The sequence below is a fragment of the Clytia hemisphaerica genome, unplaced genomic scaffold (genome assembly GCF_902728285.1).
Source record: "Clytia hemisphaerica strain Z4C2 unplaced genomic scaffold, Clytia hemisphaerica genome assembly, whole genome shotgun sequence".
Lineage (NCBI taxonomy): Eukaryota > Metazoa > Cnidaria > Hydrozoa > Leptothecata > Clytiidae > Clytia > Clytia hemisphaerica.
In genome coordinates, this window is record NW_027104421.1 from 466,962 (window position 1) to 491,987 (window position 25,026).

General features: G+C 34.2%; 2 protein-coding genes across 2 annotated transcripts in view; both read left to right on the forward strand.

The window, feature by feature from the left end:
* Positions 1-5,802: 5,802 nt before the first annotated feature.
* Positions 5,803-7,104, forward strand: LOC136820360 (glycerophosphodiester phosphodiesterase 1-like). The gene has a single exon (XM_067076547.1). The coding sequence runs from the start codon at positions 6,154-6,156 to the stop codon at positions 7,102-7,104; it is 951 nt and encodes a 316-aa protein (XP_066932648.1). The 5' UTR covers positions 5,803-6,153.
* A 1,255-nt stretch (positions 7,105-8,359) lies between these two features.
* Positions 8,360-25,026, forward strand: part of LOC136820361 (mediator of RNA polymerase II transcription subunit 23-like) — a 91,747-nt gene continuing 75,080 nt past the window's right edge. The window contains exons 1-15 of the mRNA XM_067076548.1: positions 8,360-8,518; positions 9,181-9,212; positions 9,811-9,901; positions 10,495-10,622; positions 16,085-16,196; positions 17,751-17,852; positions 18,640-18,702; positions 19,194-19,235; positions 19,678-19,857; positions 22,093-22,188; positions 22,958-23,140; positions 23,674-23,760; positions 24,068-24,124; positions 24,304-24,387; positions 24,981-25,024. Coding sequence (XP_066932649.1) covers positions 8,453-8,518; positions 9,181-9,212; positions 9,811-9,901; positions 10,495-10,622; positions 16,085-16,196; positions 17,751-17,852; positions 18,640-18,702; positions 19,194-19,235; positions 19,678-19,857; positions 22,093-22,188; positions 22,958-23,140; positions 23,674-23,760; positions 24,068-24,124; positions 24,304-24,387; positions 24,981-25,024 — 1,367 coding nt within the window. The 5' untranslated portion in view covers positions 8,360-8,452. The remainder of the gene's footprint in view (positions 8,519-9,180; positions 9,213-9,810; positions 9,902-10,494; positions 10,623-16,084; positions 16,197-17,750; positions 17,853-18,639; positions 18,703-19,193; positions 19,236-19,677; positions 19,858-22,092; positions 22,189-22,957; positions 23,141-23,673; positions 23,761-24,067; positions 24,125-24,303; positions 24,388-24,980; positions 25,025-25,026) is intronic.

The window sequence follows — 25,026 nt, forward strand, 5'->3', positions numbered from 1 at the left end:
TCTAAATATTAAAAAACATTACTTTTCAAAAAAGTTGAAAAGAGGTGAAAGATGAGGGTCAATACCCTCATATTTACAAAGTACTATTGTTTTTTATTCATCAGGAAATGTATTTAAATTTTCACCAAAATCACTTACTTACACAATTAACCATTCCTGCAAATTCGAATTATTTCTTTGAGGGTCGAGATATTAGCTGCAACATTTCTGATTGAACCTTTCAATTGATCAAGGGCCTGGGATTGCAAATTTCTGAGTTGTTCCCAGATTTCTTGTTTCGTGTAACCCCACAAAAAGAAAAAACATACTGTGAGATCAGGCGATCTTAGGGGCACTCAACAGCTTGATTGTTGGCCATTTTTTTGGAAACTGGCCACAAAGAAGACACAGCGACTTTGATCGTTAATATATTAGTAAAAGAAGAATTTCTTTTTGATGATTAAATCAGATTTAATACCCTCGTACTTGGCTTTTTTAAAACTTTTTTGAAAAGTAATGTTTTAGCATTTAGGCCATGGCTTTTTATCTAGTTAAGACCAAATTTAACAAATGACCCCTGAAAATCTGACTTTATCTTCCGTCTTTCCAATGTCAATGGATTGATTCTTTTTAACCAGTTCATAGAATGCAAGAAAATTCACTTCAAATAAGTTTTATATTTACAATTAATTTAAAGTGTTTGAAGTGTTTCCTGTTTAAAACCTTTATTATTATTATCAGGTTTCAAGTCTGTTTTTGTTTCTGTAAAGGGCTACATACACTACACAAAATATTGTCAGGCAATATATCGATAATATATGCTGAGTGTCGGAAATATATTGAAAAGGTGTCCGCAATATATTGTCAGCTCGATTTACAATATTCCAACAATATAGGGGGATTGTTTACAGAAAGAAAATTCCTTTTTAAAGGAATTCCTTTTGTTACGATCCGCAAAAATTGTCCAATATTGCTCACCAAGATATTGTGTAGTCTAAGTAGTCCTTAATAATTTACCCTGCTTTATGAAGAGTTGAAAAGAAAACATGTCTGAAATAAATAAATTGAATCCTATGTGGCAAGAATCTTGGGACACAAATGATACTGGTTGGCAGTTCCCCGAGGTTAACGTGTCATTGCAGAAGCACTTCTCTGTATTTGAGTCTCCATCCTTTGAATCAAAAAGGATTTTTGTGCCCTTATGTGGAAAAACTCTTGACATGAAATGGCTATATGATAAAGGTTTTAAAGTGGTTGGTGTGGAGGCCATTGAGAAGGCAATATTGGAATTCTTTGAAGAACAAAAAATGGAGTATTCAGTTCAACAAATGGAAGGGTACAAGGTATATTCTTCAAAAGATTCCAAATTGAAGATCTTTCAAGGAAATCTATTTGATTTCAATGCTGACATGCTTGGAGGCCGTTTTGAGTTCTTCTGGGATCGTGGAAGTCTTGTGGCAATGGAAAAAGAAGATCAGCAAAAGTATGTTGATTTCATGGCTGGCTTATTGCATACAGGAGGATTAGGTCTTCTGGAGGTTATGGAGTATGATTCTGGTACTGAGCCTCGTCAACCATTTCCATTATATAAAGATGATGTTTCAAAGTTGTTTAAAAAGGACTTTGTACAAAAAGAAATTGATCGACATACGGCAACTCTTAATTATGTAATGACATTTGTTATTTATGAAATTCAGAAAATTTGTTCCAACAGTAAACATTAAAGCAAATAAGAATCAGTTTGTTATTCAGATGTAATTGCAATGACAATTTGTAATTCAGGTTTAGTGTACTGCTTTTGTGTAATCATTACTATATGCTTATTTTTCAAATTTTGGCCGAAAGTTCTTTCAACTCAAAGAAGTTGATCTGTATACCCAATTTGCTTTTAAAAAAGTAAAATCATTTAATTTATTTTAGTAATTTATATCATTTTGCTGTTATTATTGATTTTGGGCCTTGTTATATAAGCAGGAGAAAGTTTTGGTACATAAATTCTCCCACTTTTCCCATCAAAAACCCAAAGGTTTGGTCTAAAAAAGTTGTAAAAACCATAAAAGTTGTAAAATATCTTAATATTTTTCCCACCTCAAAAGAGGTTCCTTGAAAGTTGTGAAGATGTGAAAAATAGGACTTTTCCAAACTTTCCTAGCCAACAACAGTAATCATTTGGATTTGCAAAGTTTTGGTAATTTGGTGGGAAAATGGGATCTATATGATGTCATAATTATTCCAGACTCGGCCGAAAATTATGCGTATCATCCTCCAATAGCAATTGAATAAAGAACTTTCACTTTCGATTTCATGAAAGAATAGATTATAGCGCCATAAATTACGATTTTCCAAGGTCACCTTTACTTGAAAAAAACTATGGAAATATTTTTTATTTCATGCTACTATGTTGCAACCATGGGAAATCCCCCATTTTTACAAACATTTACAAAGTCTTGGTTAGGAAAGTTGTAAAAGTGTGAAAGATTGGAAAAGTGGTAAACTTTTTTTCCCAAAACTTTCTCCTGAAGTTTGAGTAGTGAAGTTTGTAGGGCTTGTATTGCTTTTGATTTCAAATTATTTATTATTGCTTTTCGTATATTTTAGTATTTTATAGCACAACACCATTTTGTATGATTTGTTTATTAAATAAAAATTAGATTCTATCACAAACAAAATTATAAAATTTTGCAACTGATGAAAATAAATTTTTGCTGTAATTTGCTTTTCAGTTGTTCCCAAGAACCAATTAGGTGCATTTGTGTATTCTCTAAATTGATATTATACTGTATCACAACATTCGTTTTTTGTAATGATTTACCCTGTTTTACTAAAGGGATTTAAACGGAAAATAATTATGTCTAATGGAAATAAGTTAAATCCTGTTTGGCAAGAATCTTGGGACACAAATGACACTATTTGGCAATTACCTGAGGTTAACGTGTCTTTACAAAAGCACTTCTCAGTATTTGAGTCTGCATCCTTTGAATCAAAAAGGATTTTTGTGCCTTTATGTGGAAAAACAGTTGACATGAAATGGCTGTATGATAAAGGTTTTATAGTGGTTGGTGTAGAGGCCATTGGGAAGGCAATAGTGGAATTCTTTGAAGAAAAAAAAATGGAGTATTCAGTTCAACAAATGGAAGGGTACAAGGTATATTCTTCAAAAGATTCCAAATTGAAGGTCTTCCAAGGAAATCTTTTTGATTTCAATGCTGACATGCTTGGAGGCCGTTTTGAGTTTTTCTGGGATCGTGGAAGTCTTGTGGCAATGGAAAAAGAAGATCAGCAAAAGTATGTTGATTTCATGGCTGGCGTACTGTGTACTGGTGCCATCGGTCTTCTTGAAGTCATGGAGTATGAGTCTATTGAGCCTCAACAGCCATTCCCGTTAAATCAAAAAGACCTTAACAAGTTATTTAGAAAGGACTTTGTCCAAAAAGAAATTGACCGATATGAGGCAACTTTTGATTTTGTCATGACTTTGGTCATTTATAAAGTTCAGAAAATGTGTTTCAAAGGTAAACAATGAAATAGTAATAATTCATTATTACCTAATTATTTGGTTTGTGTAACTCAAAGAAAATGATCTTTAGTATTAACGTCGCTTTAGTATCACCCATTGACGTAATTTATCTACTTATCTATTATCATCCCAATGTCATATTATTTATTTGTAATTTTTGTAGATTCTAGTATTAACTGCTCAAAGCACTGGTTTTGATTAAAAATTAGATTATAATTTAAATATTAATTATTGCAAACTCCATGCATCATAATTATAGGGACATCTGGATAGATTTTTTAGCGTTTCTGAAAACTTTATTACAAAGAGATAAAAATACTTCAAAAGTTCAAGAATACATCAGAAATGTGCATGGCTTTAAAGGGGAATTAAAATTTGAAATTTGGCTTTCAAATTTTTTTGCCTTGGTTGAAAGAAGATCAAAAATGGAATTTAAAGAAAAAAGAACTAATTAAAATTCTTGTATATTTTACTAAATTATTTTGCTCTTTTTCAGGCAAAAAAATACACCCTCCCATTTTGTGACGTAGGTTACGCGGATGAGTATACAAAATGTTTTAAGTCTGCAGTAGTAAAACAAGAAGAATCTTGAATAAATGGTATATTTTACAATATTAAAACATATTGACTCAAGGGCTATCCTTTAACATGGCTACCCTTTAACATGGCTACCCTTTAACATGGCTATATTATCTTATCTTCAAAGCTTTTATTTTACGAGACAATGAAGAAAAACCTTCAAATTTGAGCCCTCGAGCCTTAGCAACCTGGTTGCCTTTAAAAATCGTTTATTCTCTTTCATTTCTCTCTCTTTTTTATAAGTTTTGAAAATCCCTCCTGGCCTACATCATGTGCCGCGCTTAAGGGTGGGGTTTTTCTACATCCCAAAATGCACTGTAAGGGTGTGTATCTGTGAGATTGCAAATTCAAAATAAAAAGAAAGGTTTTTACTTCTCGTTTGTTTGAAAAAGTTTCTATTGTCTGATAATTACAGCTGACAAGAATAATTTTCTCAGTTTTTCTTTGAAACAGAAAATATCTGAAGCTCCTTCTCTTCATGCAGATTTATAGCTGAGAAATATAGTGCACTATAAGGGTTGGGTAAATCAAGAGAAAATGCACTGAAAGGGTACCTTTTCAGCCATATTGAACTGCACTGTAAGGGTACCATTTTGAAAAGCAGATTTTGCGCGGCACATACCGTCGTTTCAAAATCAAATGGCCCCCCCGGGAATGTAACACCCAGCATTTCTAGACCATGATTTTTGATGTAGTTGACCAAATTTGACAAATGACCTTTTATAATTTTAAGTTTATCTTCCCTCTTCCCAATGCATTAAGATTGATTGTTTAACAGTAATAGAACTCGACAAAATTCACTTTAAAGAGGGGGACTTTTTTCTGGGCCACTGGTATGATTTGTAAATTAAATTTAAATCTAATATATATTACCCTATTAAGTCTCTATTACTACACTATCACGTTTATACAACATGGCAGTATTTTTATTTAAAAAAAATGGACATCCTTATTTTTGAGGTGATTGAATCTACTAATCTACTTTATATCCTTGAACCTTGTTCAGAAAATCATTAGGATTTGTTTCTTTTTTTCTCTAGGTGCTAATAAGAATACATTTTATAAAGAATACGCAATGGGTGACCAGCCAGCAGTGAATGAAAGATGGCAAGGAAAATGGGACCGTGATGAAATTCGTTGGCATATGGATTATGTCAATGCTAATCTTCAAAAGTTTATGCCTGATTTGATAGAAGAAGGAGCCAGAGTCTTTGTACCATTGTGTGGTAAAACATTGGATATGAAATGGTTCTATGATAAAGGCTGTACTGTGGTTGGAGTAGAGGCTGTAGAAAAAGCTGTTGTTGAATATTTTGCAGAACAGCAAATAGAGTATGAAACAACCAATATTGAAGGGTTTCAGGTGTATACATCCAAAGACTCGAGAATGCAAATCTTCAAAGGCAATTTGTTCAATTTTAATGAGATCATTGCCGGTGGAAAATTTGATCACTTTTGGGACAAAAGTAGTTTAGTTGCTATTGATAAAGATACACGTGAGAAGTATGTTGATTTGTTTTCAAGAGTTATGAAATCGGGTTGCACTGGACTCCTTGAAGTATTTGAGTACGATACATCCTTTCATTCAGAGCAACCTTTTCCAATTTTTCCTGAAGATATGAATACAATGTATTCTGATTTGTTTACTTATAAGGAAATTTCTCGATTAGAAGATACCACTTGGGCGTATCCTAGAAGCACAGTGGCTTACACTGTCACTAGAAAGTGAATTGAACAATAATAATTGTCATTTTTTGTTTTGTTTGAGTTTTATTTTGTTTAGGTTACCTTTCTCATAGAGAGAATATTTTTTTTGCTTTATACCTGTTTATACTAGTTATTTTGTAAAGAACTGAAATGTCATAAAATGACCTTTATATCTATAATTTTGATATTGCTGATTTAATATAAAAACATCAATAAATGGATTTGAATTTGCCTTATATAAAATGTAATTGCGAAAATATTTTTTGTCACACTTACAACTCTTTGAAGGATAAGAATCATCCCTTTAAGCTAACTTTTACAATGCTTTGCTGTTATGTTAACGTACCATTTGATACACTTTTTATTTTTAGATGAAGTTCTTTAAGATAATTTCAGCAGTAACAGTGGCATCTGCAGCAGTGGGTTACCAATGGTTCAAGCTACCACAACAAGACATTACAAAAGTACGAAAAATGCTTTTCAAAAATGGAAAACCTGTGGTATTTGCCCACAGAGCTGGACAATTCGAGGCACCTGAAAACACATTGATTGCTATTGAAACTGCTCACAAGAATGGGGCAACTGCTGTTGAAATTGATCTTGACTTCACAAAAGATGACATTCCAGTCATCATACATGATGATACAGTGGATCGAACAACAAATGGTACTGGGCCACTTAATATGTTTAATTTTGAAGAATTGCGTAGTTTGAATGCTGCTCAAGACCACCCATTTATTATTGTTCCAAACAAAAAGATTCCACACCAATACGAACAGATTCCAACTTTAGAGGAAGCAGTTAAATCATGTATTGACAAAGGCTTAACCATTGACCTTGACGTCAAATCCAGTCCACAAAAAGTTGCAAAAGCTTTGAAAGATGTGTTACAGAAGTATCCGAATGCTCATGAAAATATTTTTGTTACGTCTTTTTATCCACAATACTTGTACACATTGCGTAGAGAATGTCCTGACTTTGCTTTTGGTATTATCTGGCGACCCCATTATTTGGCGAAAACAATATCAGGGGAACCAAGATATTCACCTTTCCATATGTTTTACATGTCGTTTTTAGATGCTGTTTTACAGTATTTGGTCCATAATTGGGCTTCACGTTTTCTTGGAATTTCAATGGCTGTCACTAACAAAAATGTTTTATCTGAATATTATTTGAAATGCTGGAGGGATCAGAATGTCGAGTTAATTGTTTGGACTGTTAATAGCCCAACACAAAAGGAATATTTTTTAAATCACCTTGGAGTGCCTATCATCACTGATTCTGTTCTGGATGATGCTAAATGCAAAGAACAAACAACTTGATTTGGCAAGAATTGTTAGAAAATAGAATTTTAGAATGCACACATACACACAATCAGTTAATTTTTGAATAATATTTAGATAATAATAGAAAACTCTACCTCTAGCTAGTGTTAAGCCATGGCTGCAACATAATGTGTTCAAGTGGCGGATCAGACAAAATGCCACATCTGACCATTATTTCACTCTCATTGGTTTGGCTCACAAAAAGCATGTTATGATATTTGCTTCAGCTTTTTGCTTTAGTTACTTGTAATTATATTTTCAAGGATAATTTTCAGATTCCAAATTCTCAGATATTAGGCTTTATGTCTAACTTAATTGAAGCTGCTCTACCAGGCTCTACTCATCTTTGAAGACCAAAAAAAAAAGTGATATAAAATTTTTTTTTCTTCATTTTTATGTTTTTTTTTTAACGAAGGGAATATTTTCTGTTATTTGTATATTTTCATAAGATAACTTTACATGCTGACACAAATTTTGTTCATTATACTCACAAATTCATAACATTCCATTTCATTGTAATTTTTTACGTAAAAGCATTTTTGCATCAGGGATCGAATTAGCGTATCGCATTTCGCAATTCGCGATGCGTTTTTGGATTACTTACAAGCTAAAAATTGAAAATTGATCCATTTTAGGATGCACAATCATGCTTATCAAAAAATTGCAATGCACTTTCTATCCCTTATTTCGATGCCTGTGCATTTGGATTTACTATATATTTCTACATGTAAATAATTAAAAAGTAAATAAATAAATAAATAAATAAAGTAAAAAAATAATTAAAACAATATTAAGTCACCAGAGTGTATTATTTATTCACTCAATTTTTCATCTCTTTCTGAATGCATCAAAATTGTTTTCTCAAACAACTCCTAGTCATTCTAGATAATACACTCTTATGTAAAAAACATTGATTAGACACATGTTTAATTTTTTTTAATTTTCCACTGACTGCCAACTAAGTTTTATTGACCGTCAATAGTTATTGACTGTAAATTTTCAAACTATTGACAGCAAATTGTTTGCATTTACAATCAATATTTCCTTTTCCACAGTCAATGTTTTTTATTGACTGTCAATTATTTTCTTGACAATAATTATAGGCAATGGACATTCGATAGAGAAAAGTGACTTTAAATCTGTTTAAATCAGAAAATATTGACGGTCAATATTATTCTTTTAGTTTACAAGAAGTTCGGTTGACAGTCGATGCAATTGTATTAATGTAATTTTATTTTTTTATTTTTTTCTTAGTACTTTTAAAAAAAAAAGAGCAACAAAATGTAACCAATAAAAAGACAAAATAAAGTTCTAACATCCCTGTATCAACCAGTGCAACCAAGATATGTTGTACAACATGACCACACTTGACCACAAATCAAACCTTCGCAAAATACTTTCAAATTCTCTGGTAAGTATCATCAACTCAAAATCTTAAGTTAGCTCTGAGGCTGGACTTGGTTTGCCATCACCCGACCGACCTTATAGTACCTTGAAACCTGCCAACCCCAAAATTTTATTGTCATTTTAAAGGAGATTTTGTTTTTGTTTTTTACTTCAAACAATGAAATTAAAACTCGTATCTTGTCTGGCTCAAGCATAAGAATTGTGAATTCTCTGCTATAATCTTTCCATTTAAAATTACCTAAATGTGAACAGACTGATTTTCATTTTCAGATAGAGCGTTTCTCTAATTATAATCTACCAGTTTGACTCTTAAAAAGTTGAATACGTCAAAAAAAACAACAACCCTTCCAAAATCTAGGGCTGGGTGAAGGCAAACCAGCATTTTTTTAAGTCCGGCCTAAATGAACCATCAGAATCAGGAATATTTACTCGTAACTAACTTATTTTGATCTATGATGCTAAGTGTTTAAACATGATTAGTAGTTTCTTTAAAGCTTGCGTAATATTCAAGCAGGTTTTTTATCCTTGAAATTGTCCGATTTCATTGAAGATAGTTGCTTTTTGATCACTGCACCCAAAGTTTAATGATCTTTTTGATAAATTTCCAAGTATACCAAAGTTAGTTGAGCATTGATGTGTTAATCATCTTTTTCTTTATCTCTACAGGTGTTCCAGTCAGTTGGTTATGCATTCTATGGGTAAAAATATTCTTTTTGTTTTTCAAGCTGGACCAGAAAAGTGTATAATTTGTATGGAGATGTGTGTTAGTAATCATATGATTTTGGGAAAATAAAATTTTGAGAATTTGGGAAAAATATCCTAAGCCTAAGGTTTATTTTGACGTTTTTTTTTTCTCAAAATGAACCAAGGGTCTATTTTTCCAAAATTACAAGAGAAAGTTATACAATTTCGTATTAATGGTATAAACATGGTGTAAGAAAGCTGCAATGGTATAAAACATGCAGCCACTCAATTTCTCAATATGTTCTTTACCGAGAAGTTTAAACCTGTTATTCTCCATCCAGTTTCGCTATTTTTACGTGTTGTAGTAGTCGAAAAAAGTTGAACCTTCAAATACATTCAAAAAATTTAAAAACATTCAGTAATCCTAAAAAAAAATCGAATCTGTGCTAAGACCTTGTTTTTTACATTGTAACAATGTAGGCCAATTTCAAATGAGCAGGCAATTACCAATTAGTGGTTGATCCGGCCTGCTGAACTCGGCGAACTTTTACACTAAGTGGAAATCAGTCATGGCGGGATTATATCAAAAAATTACTTCATTTTCTTTTTAAGACACCTGGTTGAAGATGAGGAAGAAAGTAAAGATCGAGTTGGCCAGTTCATCACTTCTTTCACTAATTTCTGGTCCCATTTGACAAGAGAGGTACCATATAGAGTTTTTTCAAAAAAGCGAAACAAATTTTTTAAATAAAGTGAAATCCTCAAAATTCATCATATTAACTGGGCTGAGAATGATTGACATATGATTAAAATTCTCTGTTTCAATCAACGGATATTCTATTCCCAAGGATGATTGAAAAGGTTTTTGAGATCAAAATATTTAGTACACATATCATGAAATTTGACAAAAGTTATGATCATTTTTTAGAATTTTCTTTATTTAAAAATTTGGCCACTTTTTTGGGGACACACTGTAGAAGTGTCTCATATTTTGTTTAGTTACGTAACTGTCATTATGGAAGCGAATGTTCGATTTGTATAAAGGATCGGCTCTACAGATTCGAACCTTTGCGTCTGTAATGGCCAAAATTACTTAACTTAACAAGGCATTACTAACCTCAATACACAAAATCTAGACTCTTGCTTTCTATAAATTGGAATTATTACCAACCTCCGTCAAGGAGAAACACTTTTTTAATTCGAATCTCTCTGTAATTCGAACAAATAAGATTCCCCGTTCGAGTTCGAATCAGAAAGAGTCAAGAGTATTTGTTTCATCTGAATTTTGTATTATAGCAACAAGAAGACGAATCAATGATAGTTGAATTTGTGGAGTTTGCAAACCAACAACGCCATCACATGAGAATCAGTTACCTCTATGAACTGTTGACCGCTACTGTTCAAAATGGCATCGTGTCTGCAAGGTATTTCAAGTTTAGACTTCTAAATTCTATCAGTTAGAGAATGATTGACGTCAAATTTAGTATACTGCAAGAAGTCTTATTTATATTAAAACACACAAAAATATATGACGTTACGTTTTAAACCAGATTTCACAGGATTTCGAACTTTAAATCGTCATATATTTTTGTGTGTTTTAGTATAAGACTTGTTGCAGTATACCTTTTTGCTCAGATTGTCATACTCCATTCGATGATAACAATCATTGAATTCGACTTTTAAAAATTGTCAGTTTTTTACTCATTTTGGGGGTTAGGAGTTTTACCTACATCGTCAGTTTTTTTGGCTATAAAAACTTTTGCCAGGCCTAATAGACCTTTTCATAAATTACTTCACGAACATCACTTGGCTCGTTTTAAAATTATTACCGAGTGATTAACTCCCAGCGGATTTTATTGAAACTACTTTATATTCAAAAACAAGAAAAGCCCGTTGGGCCCAGCAAAAGCGAAAAGTAACGTGTTGAAAACGAGCGTGCAAAACAGCAAATGTATGACCCCGTTGACATGGATCAAAGTGAAGACAGGAAAATTTTTTTCAAAACCACCGCAGTACTTCTCATTGCTTAGATGCTTGAAATTTTATTGAATGGTCTCCTACCAACCGGGCCTACAGGCGCAGGTTCACCCGGTTGAATACGAGTTTCAAAATTCGTCAATTTTTTACCCATTTTTTACCTTTACATTTTTTCCTGTAACGTCAGTCTTTGGCCAACCAATAAAATATTTTACCAGGCCTTAGCAGCGGACCCCCTTGCAAAAATGTCTTCAACTACATTCAACTTTCCAATAAAATTATAGCCTGGGTATCCAGACTCAAAATTTCAGAAAAAAATCTTACCTCACTCAACATACAAAGTCCGGTGTAACTAAAAAAGTCGGGTACAGTTTGTTTGATACTGCCTGTGAGTGAACCCTTGTTGACAGACTATCAAAACTTTGAAAACCCAAGCAGACACACATAATTAACTTACCATAAAAACTCTTTTACAAACTCAAAAAACTTTCAAAACTACTTTAAACTACATCAAAGCATCAGCCACATTTTATAAAGGCTCCTTTCCAGCGGCCATTTTGTTTAGAAATGAACCTGTGTTTTCATTTTCATTTGTTTATCTTTTTTCACAAGGTCAGCTTTTTCCATAAATTATGCGCGCCCATAGAAAAATATAAAAAAATCCCGCGAATATTCTGCTTAGTGAGTGGGCGCTTTTTAACCAATTAGGTGCACTCACATAATGCAGGGAGAAATATCCCTGCAGGCATGTTAGTTGGACCAGACCGTAAACCAGAAAAATAATCTTAAAAAAACTAGACGGTGAAATAGTTTACGTTCTGAATATCCAGGCTAATAAAATTCATGTGGTTAATGTGAGTTAACAGTTAATGTGACAGATCCAGAAATGACCATTTTCACCGTTCTTGCATTACAACCATGAAAAATGTTTCAATCTAGTTCACATTTACCCATGAGCTGCATTTTAGTGTCCATTAACAGATTCCTCGAGTTTGAAAAACCAAGCCACCAACCGTTTAATGCGACAGATCCAGAAATGACCATTTTGTTGCGTAGAATCATGAAAATGGTTCCAATCTTGTTCCAATTTACACATGAGCTCCATTTTAGTGTCCATTAACAAATTCCAGAATCAGTTTACTTGAAATAATTATGTGTCGAGTTTGAAAATCACCACATCCCACCATACCACTGTGACCGTTGTTAACAGCGACAGATCCAGAAGTGACTGTTTTCTTGTGTAGCATCATGAACATATAAACGACTGGACATCCATCTTTTATTGTCTGTTTGAAGCGAGCTTCGTTGCCGTCTGTATTTTAAAGTTGGTATGGAAGATCCGACAACATTCCGTCATAATTTTATTTTTTTGAATTATTTAGGTAAAATGATTGATAGTGCTTAAACATTACTCATAATGCACAAAATTAAATGCATTAAATTATTCTCCAATTTTTTCACAAGTTTGCAATATATTTTATCAACATTTTTCAACTCTGAAATGCAGATCTTCAACTGCGTGTATACTTTTGAATCCCTTTTGTCACTCCAATGATTTTTTTATGACTTGAAAAAATAAGTTGCCAAAGTTGAGAGCCTGTGTCATAAGAATATCAAAATTAGAATGTGACACTCTCTAAAATTATTTAAGTCAAAATTTAGAAATATTAGTCGGAGTTTTGACAAGCTGACGATGATTTTGCCTTTGTTATCTTTGTTATGATATAGATAAAAGACTTGAGAAGAGCAATTTTACAATCTATGGTGGACTGAAAAACACTTCGAAAAATACTTCACTAATACACGTATTCAAGTAATGTTACATTTGTCACGAATGATGACATGTGACTTTCCCTATCTACTTCGTGCTATACAAAGCGTAACAAGCGACGACTTACACATTCCATACTACACTTCCATGACTATTTCAAACATAATCTCACTTTATTATGAATGCGTGTCATACTATTATACTAAACTTACACATCACCCTCATGATAACACAATATAAAGTTAGTATACAATGTACCCCTCAGGCAATGGTAATTGCAGTAATTTCGGTAATCACGGTAATCACACCCTTACGCCACAATATATCGCCCTTTATAGCGCCACACCACAATAAGACAATGTATACAATGTACTCCTCAGGTAATGGTTATTACAGCAATTTCGGTAATCACGGTAATCACGCCCTTACGCCACAACATATCGCCCTTTATAGCGCCACACCATAATAAGACAATGTATACAATATACCCCTCAGGTAATGGTAATTGCAATAATTTCGGTAATCACGGTAATCACGCCCTTGTGCCACAATATATAGCCCTTTATAGCGCCACACCATAATAAGACAATGTATATAATATACCCCTCAGGTAATGGTAATTGCAGTAATTTCGGTAATCACGGTAATCACACCCTTACGCCATAACATATCGCCCTTTATAGCGCCACACCATAATAAGACAATGTATACAATATACCCCTCAGGTAATGGTAATTGCAGTAATTTCGGTAATCACGGTAATTGCGCCCTTACGCCACAATATATCGCCCTTTATAGCGCCACACCATAATAAGACAATGTATACAATATACCCCTCAGGTAATGGTAATTGCAGTAATTTCGGTAATCACGGTAATCACGCCCTTACGCCACAATATATCGCCCTTTATAGCGCCACACCACAATAAGACAATGTATACAATATACCCCTCAGGTAATGGTAATTGCAGTAATTTCGGTAATCACGGTAATCACGCCCTTAAGCCACAATATATCGCCCTTTATAGCGCCACACCACAATAAGACAATGTATACAATATACCCCTCAGGTAATGGTAATTGCAGTAATTTCGGTAATCACGGTAATCACGCCCTTAAGCCACAACATATCGCCCTTTATAGCGCCATATATGTTGTGGCGTAAGAAGGGTGTGATTACCGTGATTACCGAAATTACTGCAATTACCATTACCTGAGGGGTACATTGTATACTTTCTCTTATTGTGGCGTTATAAAGGGCGATATGTTGTGGTGTAAGGGTGTGATCACCGTGATTACCGAAATTACTGTAATTACCATTGCCTGAGGAGTACATTGTATACATTGTCTTATTATGATGTGGCGTTATAAAGGGCGATATATTGTGGCATAAGGGCGTGATTACCGTGATTACCGAAATTACTGCAATTACCATTACCTGAGGGGTATATTGTATACATTGTCTTATTATGGTGTGGCGCGTTAAAGGGCGATATATTGTGGCTTAAGGGCGTGATTACCGTGATTACCGAAATTACTGCAATTACCATTACCTGAGGAGTATATTGTATACATTGTCTTATTATGGTGTGGCGCGTTAAAGGGCGATATATTGTGGCTTAAGGGCGTGATTACCGTGATTACCGAAATTACTGCTATTACCATTACCTGAGGAGTATATTGTATACATTGTCTTATTATGATGTGGCGTTATAAAGGGCGATATGTTGTGGCGTAAGGGCGTGATTACCGTGATTACCGAAATTACTGCAATTACCCTTACCTGAGGGGTATATTGTATACATTGTCTTATTGTGGTGTGGCGCTATAAAGGGCGATATGTTGTGGCGTAAGGGTGTGATTACCGTGATTACCGAAATTACTGCAATTACCATTGCCTGAGGGGTACATTGTATACTAACTTTGTATTGTGTTATCATGGTAGAGGGTGATGTGTAAGTTTTGTATGATAGTATGACACGCATTCATAATAAAGTGAGGTATGTTTCAAATTGTCATGGAAGTGTAGTATGAAATGTGTAAGTCGTCGCTTGTTACGCTTTGTATAGCACGAAGTAGATAGGGAAAGCCACATGTCATCATTCGTGACAAATGTAACATTACTTGAATACGTGTATTAGTGAAGTATTTTTCGAAGTGTTTTTCAGTCCACCATAGATTGTAGACTTCCCAGTAGAACAACAGAGATTTTTGTCAAAGTTTTGACGTTGTTAGCAAGGTATTCCCAAGTAGTATATCATCAACAATTATTGTTTCATTTTATGCTTTTAACAAGGTGGCAACGAAGCTAGCAGCCCTTTCTACAAAAAGACAAAGGAGATGGATGTCCAGTCGTTTATATGTTCATGGTAGCATCAAGAAAAAAGTTCCAATCTTATTCAAATTTACACATAAGCTGCATTTCAGTTTATTCATTTCTATATCAGAAGCCATTATTTCCTAAAAATAAAGTCTTTTTGAAAACAAGAAACTAAAAATGAAAGTGATTGATTTAAGGTAGAATTTTCACTCATAAAACTTTATGAAAACTTGAGCAAAGACTATAAAGATATGGCAGAATGTTGAAAAAGGTTTATGAAGAAAAATCACTACAAAATTTCTTTGGTTTGAAAGTCTCTTGACCACTAAAGCAAAGAAAATGTTCAAGAAAGTATGAATCAACCTCCTCGCTTCGACCGCCATCTTGTTTTGTTTTGAAAATTGTCTTGAAGGGGCGCGGAATCAGAAAATATATCTTTTATAGCCAGTATCCGACTTTAGCAAGCTTTTCCCTCTCCAGACGGCAAAATTAAAAAGTGTTACTGGTTTTAAGCGCCGTTTCTACCAAAACGGACACACAGACGGAATCCACCCGCGGACAGACAGAAAATTGCAAATGAAAGGCCTACCGCTTAGCGCTTGGCCAAAAAATTATTTAATGTCTCAAGGGACATAATTACCATGGTAATTGTTTGAATATGAGGCAAGTGATGTTCGAGACGCAATATATGAAAATTCCTCGGAGATTTTACTTTTGAAAAAGAACTGATAACCCTCTGAAAGCAGAAACTACTGATAATCTATAATCTATAATTTCTTGAATATGAAACTGTATAATTCCTTCTTTTTATTTGTTAGGATTGCATCGGAAGCCATTTTATCATCTGAATACTTGACACTTGAGAATAGTTTGATTTGGAAGTTGAGTTTTGCATTTGTTGCCACTTTTCTACCACAAATGGATTACAAGGTAAGCTATTCCATGTTTTTGATTAAAACTGTTGTACAGTGTGTCCCAAAAAGGCGAACAAATTTTTATATATGATAAAATCCTTATGATTTATGCCAAATTTTATGACTTGAATACTAATATTTCAATCTCAAAAAAAACCCATTCAATCATCTTGGGAATTGAATATCTACATTGATTGAATAGAGAATTTGTAATCCTCTTTAAATCCCAGTTTAGATGACAAGTTTAGAAGATTTTACTTTAAATATGTATTTTCCAAAAATCAAAATGTTAAAAAACATAACTAAAAGTTTCATGCACTTACTCTCGGGTACCTAATAGCCGGGGGGGTTGGAATAAGCGGGGGGTTGGAAAAAATCTCAAAACTTAATAAGCAGGGGGGGGGTTGGAATAAAAATGTCCTGGGTGGAAAATTTTTGAAAAGGAGGCTAATACAGCTGAACAAGGACAAAAAAGGGAACTTTCAAAAACATTTTCCCAAAAATTAATAAGCGGGGGGGGGGGGGGGGTTGGAATAAGAATGTCCTGGGTGGAAAATTTTCCAAAAATTAATTAGCGGGGGGGACGGCTATTAAGTACCCAAGAGTACGTACAATCATCAGGATTTTACTTTATATAAAAATTTGTCCGCTTTCTCTGGGACACACTGTGCAATCATTCGTTTGTCACTATGGGATTGTGAAGGGTTGTCTTGAGTTCCACCAATTTCTTCTTCTCTTTGGTAATGCCCACAGATATCTTATGAAAATATCTTGATAGGGCTATTCTGTCCCTTACTGAAGCAAAATAATGTGCCATCTTTTAGAGAAGATACAGTTCGGTGCTGGTAATTTGATCAATCAAGACTATTCCGTCGCCTCCTTGTTTCCCACTCTATTTGTTGTTTGTTATGATTGAACAAATCGAAGGAATCAGAACTATAAGGTCTACTACCCAGCAAAGGTGGCGCATTAATTTGCTTCAGCCGCTGTGGCTTGAGAAAAAACAGAGTACATGTTTTTTTGTTTATAAGAACAAACTATATAAGAACATAAGGCTTCGAGGCCCAAAATTTTAAGAACATTCTAAGAACATTCTAAGGCTTTGGAGAATTAAAAACATGCATTTTCTTAAGAAATTACATCAAAATGCTCAAAAAATGCTGAAAATAAGAACATTTTTAAGAACATTTTTAGGCTTCAAATCCAAAAAACTAAGAACATCCGAAGGCTTCGAAAATTTTTGACGTTCTTATAAAAAAATAACGTGTAGCTTTATCTAGTGTTTTATATAACATGTCAGTGTCCTATAATATAGTGTAGTCCCTCTAACTCGAACCTTTACTGACAACTCGAATGTCTCCTTAACTCGAACAAGTTTTCTGTTAACAATGCCCTATGAATTACTCCAATTCTCGAAATTTCCTTAACTCGAACATATTTTTGTTTCCCGTGCGTGTTCGATTTATGGAGACTCTACTGTACATAAAAAACAAAATGGGTGAAGCAAAAGAAAGAAGTTGCAAATTATCAATTTTTAAAAGTTCTTACTTTGAGAATTATTCTATTATAGAGCGTGAGGTCAGTGTATTCAAAGTTGTTGACCAAAGTGAAAAACGAGTTGCCAGAATCGTTGTCTAATTCACAAATTGAGCTACTTCAGGATGTGAAAAAGGTAGGATATAATACAAATTTTCAAGTACCCATTTGATTTGCATTATAAATGAAACTATTCAAAATTAACTTGATGTTTTTGTGATATGTTTAATATCAAAATTTATTTTCGTCGAAAATCAAAACATACTATTATCTGGTACTCGATGTAGAAATTTTCTTCCGACACGCTAAAGCTCTGAAGGTCGGGAAGATTTTAACATCTGGAACCTTTGGGTTACCATTTTTCTTTTTTTCTGTAAGGTTTCTCAGGCAGCAGAGATTTTCATGCTAAATTCAGTCGGGTGCAACCGATAGTCAAGCAAAAAGTGTAAGGACAGCTAGACACGACTGTGATGCGGTACATCAAACGATGACTACTATAGGTCTCCGATGGTATATTGGCCCGCTCCTTCAGAGCTTTAGCGTGTACGTCATCGGAATATCAGATAAAACATACTACAGACTGTTTCAAGCTTACGCGATTTTCCAGTAAAACAACACATTCAAGTTAAATTTTGAATATAATTTTATTTAACGCAACCGAGTGCTTTTTGACAATTTTTGTTCAATTGATTGATTGCAGTGTTGGTAAATTTTTGCCTGTAGCTGTAGTCGAAGGCGACCCTTTTCTTTAATTGTCTACGCGACAGGTTGGAGATATATGGGATGAGGGAAGGCGGTACTTCTCTCCAAAGGTATCTTAACAAACAGAATGGCTTCAAATACAAACTATCATCTGGCTATGATAATAGCTAGATAGTAATATCCTGAAACATCTTGCTATCATTTTCAACATTTTATTTCAGGTTGTCCTTCTGGGTTTGAATCGTGAATCTTCTATCTTACCAAGTTATCTTGTTATTAATGATGTAAGCAATTAGTATTTTTACTTTACTTTTAAGAGCACCTGTTCGCTAATTGTTTTTCAGTCTCACTTGTTTTATTATAATTCCGATAAGTTATAAAAAACCTCTATCGATTATGTTCGCTCTATCGCCAATAAAAACAAAAGATAATTTCAGACATGTGTCTGTATTTATTTTTTTGCGAGGAACAAATTCGCGCCAAATTATATCACTTATTTTCAATTACATAAAATTTCAAAAGCTTAGGGCTATAATTGTAAAATTTGTAAAAGTCGCTATGGTAAAATTGTACTGTTATATATGCGAACCAATTCTATGCCCAATTTCTATTCTTTATGTATAGATTAAGATAAAGTTGAAGATATTAAAAGGGATTTTTTTTCAGTCCGGTAAAATAACTCATCATATTGGCCATTTTTCTTGCATCATCAGACTCGTTGTCATTACCGGCCAACCTTTGATAAACTTACATTTCTTTTAAACTCCCTTTTTAGATTTACAAACTTTATCCAGTATCCAATTTTCAACCACATTGGGTAAGAACATGCCGTCCAGGATTGCAATCTCTAGTGAAATAAACGTTCTCTATAAAAATCTACACGTCAGTTTATATCAACACTATCATTACATTGAAGCACCATTTGTGTTTTGGTTGGCAACTCATTGCCATACCAAAAAAATAAATCGGTGTCTAAAATTATTCTGTCTTACTAGGTTTCTGTCTCAGTTAAGTATAGGAGAGGCTTTTCAAGGTTCTAGTTTTATTGTGTATGGACCTTTTCCCGTCTGAGGCGAAAAACTCCGACCACTGAAAAGTATCGCACTTGCGGACTGTAGTTCTTTGAGCTGTTTGAAAGATTGTTCTGAGAAAAATAACTTGGTTTTAAACTCGGTCTTCAATTATTATAATCTCAATCGTACATAGGTTGAGAAAATGTTTTCTAACACTTTTTTTACCAAATATTTTTCATTATTTAGGTATTTGGTGAAGAATTCACAACTTTCGTCAACACGTTCCGTCCGCTAGCTCAAATGGTTTCCATAACCGGACATTCTTCTTTAGTTCCGGTGGTTGGCCATTCCGGATCATCAAATGTGTGGAACCTTGAACCGGCTACTTTGAAATTCCCATTGAAAGGACCCTTACCGTATAAAAAGGTTGAAAAACTAAATTTATCTCCTTTGAACAATAATATTTTCTTGGATGGTTAAAAAGACATCATTAAAATGTATCTCCTCATGTTTGCTCAGGGGGGCACATGTTCAGTGTAGTGACCCATGGCCGGTGGGGTGGTGGTTTTTCGAAGTTATTTCCATTTAGTACATGGTAGTAAAAAGGGTGGTCTCCTAAAAAAAATCCCAGAAAAAATTACTACCATGTACTAAATTGGGTGGTACCAAAGTAAACTTTAATTTTAAAGGATATTACAATGTAGTATATTCATAGTGTCCTCCAGGGTTTGTCCCCCCCACCAAATTCTTGATTTTTTAAAATCTCCCCCCCTCTTTTTTCCCCTATGACTTTTCATTTTTTTAGTTTCCTCCCTCTTTTTTGCTTTCCCCCCAGAAAATTCTGAAAATATCAGTTCCCCCCATGTACCCGTATTAATTTCTCAAACTTCAACCTGACAGAAAAGTAAAATTTTGCTGCAAAAGGAATACTAGACAAAATAGAACGAAAATCGGTTAATTTTTCAATCATGATCTAATCACATGATATCATGTGGACTGGCCTTGGTTGCTGAGATAAAATTGAAGTGATTTCACACTCCCCCCCACCAAATTTGCCAACTATCGATGTTTCCTCCCTCTCCCCCCCCTTTACTATTCAAATTTTCATTTTCCCCTCACCCATTCAAAATTGGAAAATTGGCCCCCCCCCTTTAGAAAGGGAGGACACTATGATATTCAGCTAGATTTGATCAAACCAAATCGAAAAACTGCCAGTTGTATTATCGTACTGCACTGTACTGCATGTGCCATAACTAAAATCTTTATTTCTTCTTTAATTTCTTTGTTTTTATTTCTCTTTCTTTCTTTCTTTTTGTTAGAAATTTCAATTTCGAAGGTTTGAAATATTCGAATTTCGAATGTTTACATAAATCAGTGCTGATTTCACCGTGACATTTAATGTTATTGAAGGACTCACTTATTCAAAACGTGAAATAGTCATTAACTCAAGAAATGATTTTCAATAGGTTTACCGTATTACTTCGAATAAACGCCCCTTAAGAATAAACGCCTCTCCTAAAAGAAAAATTATTTAATAAACGCAACCTAAAATAAACGCCCCCTTCGAATGAACGCCCTCTCTAGTAAAAGGTTGTTTATTAGGAACTTGTGACTTTAATACAGATTTTAGTCATTTCTTTTAACCAGAGCAGTTTTCGATGCAATTTTAATCGTTGAACCAAAGAAGTTTTGCACTAAAATCCTGATAAAGAACTAAAACAAAGAAAGGGCATAGTTGCTCTAAATATTAGACTTTAGACTAAAATAATAAAAAAAAAAACGCCCCCTTCTTTTAAACGCCCCCCCCCCCTGCGGTGACTGTGCTAGGTATCGATTCCACAATCCATCGTGGATGAGGTGAGAGTGCGCTGGCCTTGTTCCCTAGTGGTTCGCGCTGGACTTAACGCACTCGATCCAATAACTGTGTGTCAGTGTCTCGCAAGCTGGTCGCAGTATAAACCATCGCGTAGACGGTTCTAACGAGACGACTCCTAGACCGCTCAATACGGAACCGGGTGTCCTCTGCAAAGAGCAGCCAGTCATCATCATTTGTTATTGCTTTTCAGTACTTTTTCAAAAGAACCAGAAAGAATGGTTATTTATATTAAAAATAAAGACAAAGTAAATGGTACAGGTGTGGTTAGTTTCCTTCAGCGTATTAAAAGGGTGTTGTAATGATTCAAAATAGGTGATGCTAGCCACTACAGGGTATTAAATTTAAAAGGGTGGTATGAGGATTGAAATGGGTGGTGCTAGCTACTACAGGTTACTACAGGCGGTATAAGGGTTCGAATTGGTGGTAATAGCTACTACATGGTAGTAAAAGGGGTGGTCCCCTAAAAAGTCACAGAAAAAACTAGTACCATGTACTAAAAAAGGGTGGTGGCCCCAATTTTTTTTTAAATTACCGAAAATCAGGTTATTACCCCATAGGTTACTACACTGAACATGTACCCCCCCCTGGTTTGCTTTATACATAGCATTTTAAACAAAAGAAATTAAAGAAAATCTTTTTTTCCATGCCTGTGCCGCGCGAGCACAAATTTTGAAAAATTCTTTCCTGAGAATTTCGCCTTCCCCCTCTGCCTTGAAAACTTTAGTTACTCTTTGTAAAATTTATTTATTTAAGACCTCTTATAAATTTTCTTCTTTTATCCTTAGAACCTGATCAAGCCTCAGAAAGATCTTTTGCGTCACGTGATAGCACAGACGTATTCACGTGACATGGTTTGTTCCATGCTTGGCCTCAAAAAACAGGTAAACCACAAGATTTATTTAGCAAATTCAATATCATAAGTAGCAGATTATCTTCCAAAATAGATTTCAAAATTCAAGCGTATGTATAATTTAATTTTTTTAAAGATTTTAAATTTGATTGGTTTAACCAAGTTCATAAAGAATACACTAATTGTCTTAATCTAACCAATCGAAACAGTTTTTTTAAAGTCATTTGTCAACCTTGATGCTTACCGATAGGGCTAGATAATACCCTGGGATTGGCTGGTTTTCGAATGCTTAAAGATTACGTAATTCAAAAATAAAACGTTAGATTTCATTTGTTCCTGGATTTGAAACCATTGCATTGCAGTGTAGTTTTGTAACGTCATATTTTTTATGACGTATTGTTTTGAGAATGGGGAACTCGCATCAGCCAATACCAGGGTATTCTCTGGCGTCAGTCAGTAACGTAAATAAAGCCTGGGATGGGGGACGAGGTTAATCATTTGTAGTAAACTTGATCGAAATTTCTTCCGACTTTTCATTTATTTTAAGGATAATTGATTCTCGAATGAGTCCCTTTTTGCACATTAACCTAATTAAGTAAGTCTGCGACCGCAGTCGAATGCGACCCGAAGGTTTATCTTTCAATAGCTATATGTACATATTATTAAGTAAAGTAAAGAGATTATTATTGCTTCTCATTCTGCTGATAAAAACACCCCATAAAGTTTAGTATTTTTATGTAACCCATACTATTAAAAGCCTTGAGTTTGCATTTATATATTTTACTCCAACTTTTACCTAGCAACGTCAAAGATGTGAAGCATTGGAAGGCTTGTTGGTCGAACTCATCATTGTTGCCATGGAGAAAACAGAGAACGGAGAATCTCATCACTTGCTATGGCAACATTTGTCAAGTCAACTCATCTTTTTCATACTGTTCCAGTTTGCCAGCTTTCCACACATGGTGTTAGCTTTACATGAAAAGGTCTTACTTCAAGTCTCTTCAAATCTTTGTTTCGCCATTCGCCAGATATAAACACCCTTGATTCTATATTTAGCTTTGAGCCTCGTCTTTTTTTTTTTTCATGTGATTTAAGAATATAGCTTGCAATCTAAACTGAGAATAATGTACTTCTACTGGGTACAGTGTAAAAAACAAGAAGAAGTTAAAAAAAAATCTGGTAAAAATTCGATAGGTTACTCGATATTCAACGTTTTTGAGCAATTTTAATTTCAATCCAAATCTCAATAATCGTTTTCTCTCTTCAATGCGGAAAAAAGAATTATTCTTTATAATACACACAGAATTCCAGTAAAAGAAAAAATCTTAACGTTAAACCTGAGTGCACTTTTTACTGTACTATATTCAAATAACAGGCACAGTGTGCACTGGATACGGCAGACTTTTCACAACAACCCCAAATACTTAGCTTGGTCGGTAAAATTGTTGTTAATTTCTTAATTTTCCCTTCCGTCGTGTTTGAATTAGCTAACCTATACTTTTCTTTTCATTACCAGCTTTCCAAACGCAATTTGAATAAAGGTCGTGATCATCTGATGTGGGTGCTCCTGCAATTTATCTCTGGAAGTATTCAAAAAGGACCTGTAAGTCAAAATACTCAATATAATTTTAGTTTTTATACTTTCAGGCTATATTCTGGGCCTTATTGGACCATTTTGAACAGTTGGCTTTTGAAATACTACGGTCGTCTTAAGTCTAACATTAAAACTCTAACATTCTACCCTAAGTCAGAGCACTTACAATTCGTTTGTGGTTATAAAACTTCGTGGGGAATTTCCCTTTTTGTCTCAAATGAAAAGGATTGGCTTTTATGGACTATCTATACTGGATACAATTTCTGACACAATTTTTTTCACAGTTTTTTACTTTCACTGTTTCCTTTCATTTTAGTTATCGGCATTTTCACCAGTGATGAAGTTGTTTGAACTGCTCTACCCAGAAAAAGAGGTTTGTGGTTTACTTTACTCATGCCCCCTTCTTTGTACCCCTATGAACAAACTCTCAAATGAATAGAACTTGAATGCTATGGTGATAAATATCTTTCATTTATAACAATTATCGCTTTAAAAGTTTCCTCTTTTTCTAGTATAAAAGCTCACTCAAAAATATCTTTTTTAATTTTTCAGCCAATCAAAAGCGTGACAGAAGTTGAAAGTGATTCAAATATTTCTTTTGCAATGGCTTGTATTTGGGTACACCTCTCCAAAAAGGTATTTTTTATGCCTTCAACATATTGGTCTTCGTTTATGCATCTGTATTGGTGGATGTTATGTGGAAAGCATACTCTGGAACTGTCTTTGAGAGTCACTGTCAGTGAGGAAATATCGTTAAGAATTCACTATGCAAAGGTCCGTTTAGAGGATAAATTCATTGTGACACACCCGGTATTTTTTTGTGGGTGGTGTTGATGCCGTTGTACACAGGGTAGGATGAACATGATTCCAAATAACTGTGAGTATAGTCTGACTCCTCGCGCCACGGTGATTGAAACCTTCCGAAAAACCCAAATGAGGAGAGTTGAAGATGGGATCACTTTGTAAGAGGGAGAGTTGGGTCAATATGAATCCTACCCTGTTAGAAAATTTGTATTTTAAAGGTAAAGTTTGACCAAATTCAAAGCAATTTTAGTGTGGTTTGTGAGTGGAAAAGCGGCGTTGATTGATCATTTTCTAAACTCGAAATGCGAAAAAAAACTTTTAGGGTCGGTTTTTTAAGATTAGGGGATACCACTTTGTTGAGTTGATACCAATGTTGAATTTCAATGTTTTGTTATTTCAAATTTCAATGTTTCTTCATCTTGCAGGCAGAAACGGATAATGTTCCCGTAGCACTCAGATCACAAATTGAGT

Excerpts from the sequence above, each read along its gene's own strand:
- LOC136820360 (XM_067076547.1), top strand. The coding sequence starts at position 6,154 with ATGAAGTTCTTTAAGATAATTTCAGCAGTAACAGTGGCATCTGCAGCA.